Source organism: Pteropus vampyrus, unplaced genomic scaffold (genome assembly GCF_000151845.1).
Source record: "Pteropus vampyrus isolate Shadow unplaced genomic scaffold, Pvam_2.0 Scaffold170, whole genome shotgun sequence".
NCBI lineage: Eukaryota > Metazoa > Chordata > Mammalia > Chiroptera > Pteropodidae > Pteropus > Pteropus vampyrus.
The window spans coordinates 2054182-2055187 of NW_011888951.1; the positions used below are offsets into that span (position 1 = coordinate 2054182).

General features: G+C 52.8%; 1 protein-coding gene across 1 annotated transcript in view; it reads right to left on the reverse strand.

Moving 5' to 3' along the window:
* The window catches only part of MROH7 (maestro heat like repeat family member 7), a 39571-nt gene that overhangs the window by 12530 nt on the left and 26035 nt on the right, over positions 1-1006 (reverse strand). Inside the window, exon 12 of the mRNA XM_011370513.2 lies at positions 282-419. Within this exon, the coding sequence (XP_011368815.1) occupies positions 282-419 (138 nt within the window). The remainder of the gene's footprint in view (positions 1-281; positions 420-1006) is intronic.

A 1006-nucleotide genomic window follows, 5' to 3' on the forward strand; every position in this document is an offset into this window, starting at 1 on the left:
GCATAGTAAAAAAATCTACGTGCTCTGCAGTTGCCAGGTACTATGGTAACCACAGTTTGCTTCTGTAGAGTGTGTTGTACCATCTTTCACATCTGTATTGTCTACTCGCTGAGGTAGACAACACTCTGCTGGTTTTAGAGAAGAGGTGATGGACTAATAGGAGGGTCTTGCCTAGAGACAGATGCGAACCCAAGTCTGCCTGAAGATGCCGAGGTCTCTCCCCTCCCTCTGAACCCTGCCTGGGGAGGTAGGGGGGCGGGAGTGATGGTGCCAGGCCTCACCTTGCCAGCAAGGACACTCCGCGATGGTGGTTCTCCGCCTGCCCCATGAGCTCCCAGCCACCCTGTTCCTCCAGAAAGGCGGCCTCGTATGAGCAGCCCATCTTCAGCAGCAAGGTTTTCACCACTTTGACCATCCAACTGCCAAGACAAGGGGGCTAAAACCTCATGTCGCCCGGCCCCTGGAAGGCAAGACCCCGGCCTCTCCTGCTATCGGCTCCCATCTGGCTAATCTTCTCTTCACTGTGTTAATTGTTGGATAGTGGTATTCAGCGTATCTACAAAGAGTGGCTTTTTACAATTCACTTTAAAAATAAGAGAGTAAACAGAAACAAAATTTCCCTCCCTTTGGAGTTGGTGCTTTACTCTCCCTTTTCCTTTGAGCCTCTTTACTGAAGGGAGAGATTAGAGCTGGGCCTCCCAGCCTCCTGGGTACAGCCTCGCTCTTGCCCTCTACCCCCATCAAGTCCATGGCTGGGCAGCGCTCTGCAGGACAGTCCTCTGTGCTCATTAGGACACAGTCTCCTGTCCAACCTTGGGTCCTTCATCTGTTCAGGACACTTGAGGAGTGATTCTCAAACCTAGATGCACAGCAAAAGTCCCCAGGGAGCTTGTACAACTGCCAGACTCACCAGGCTGGAACCTCAGCCTCCGTGCTTTTGAAGTGCCTGGCTGAGCTTGAGAAGCCTTGCTGTGAGGGAGGAGGAAGGGAGCACTGCCATGGATTG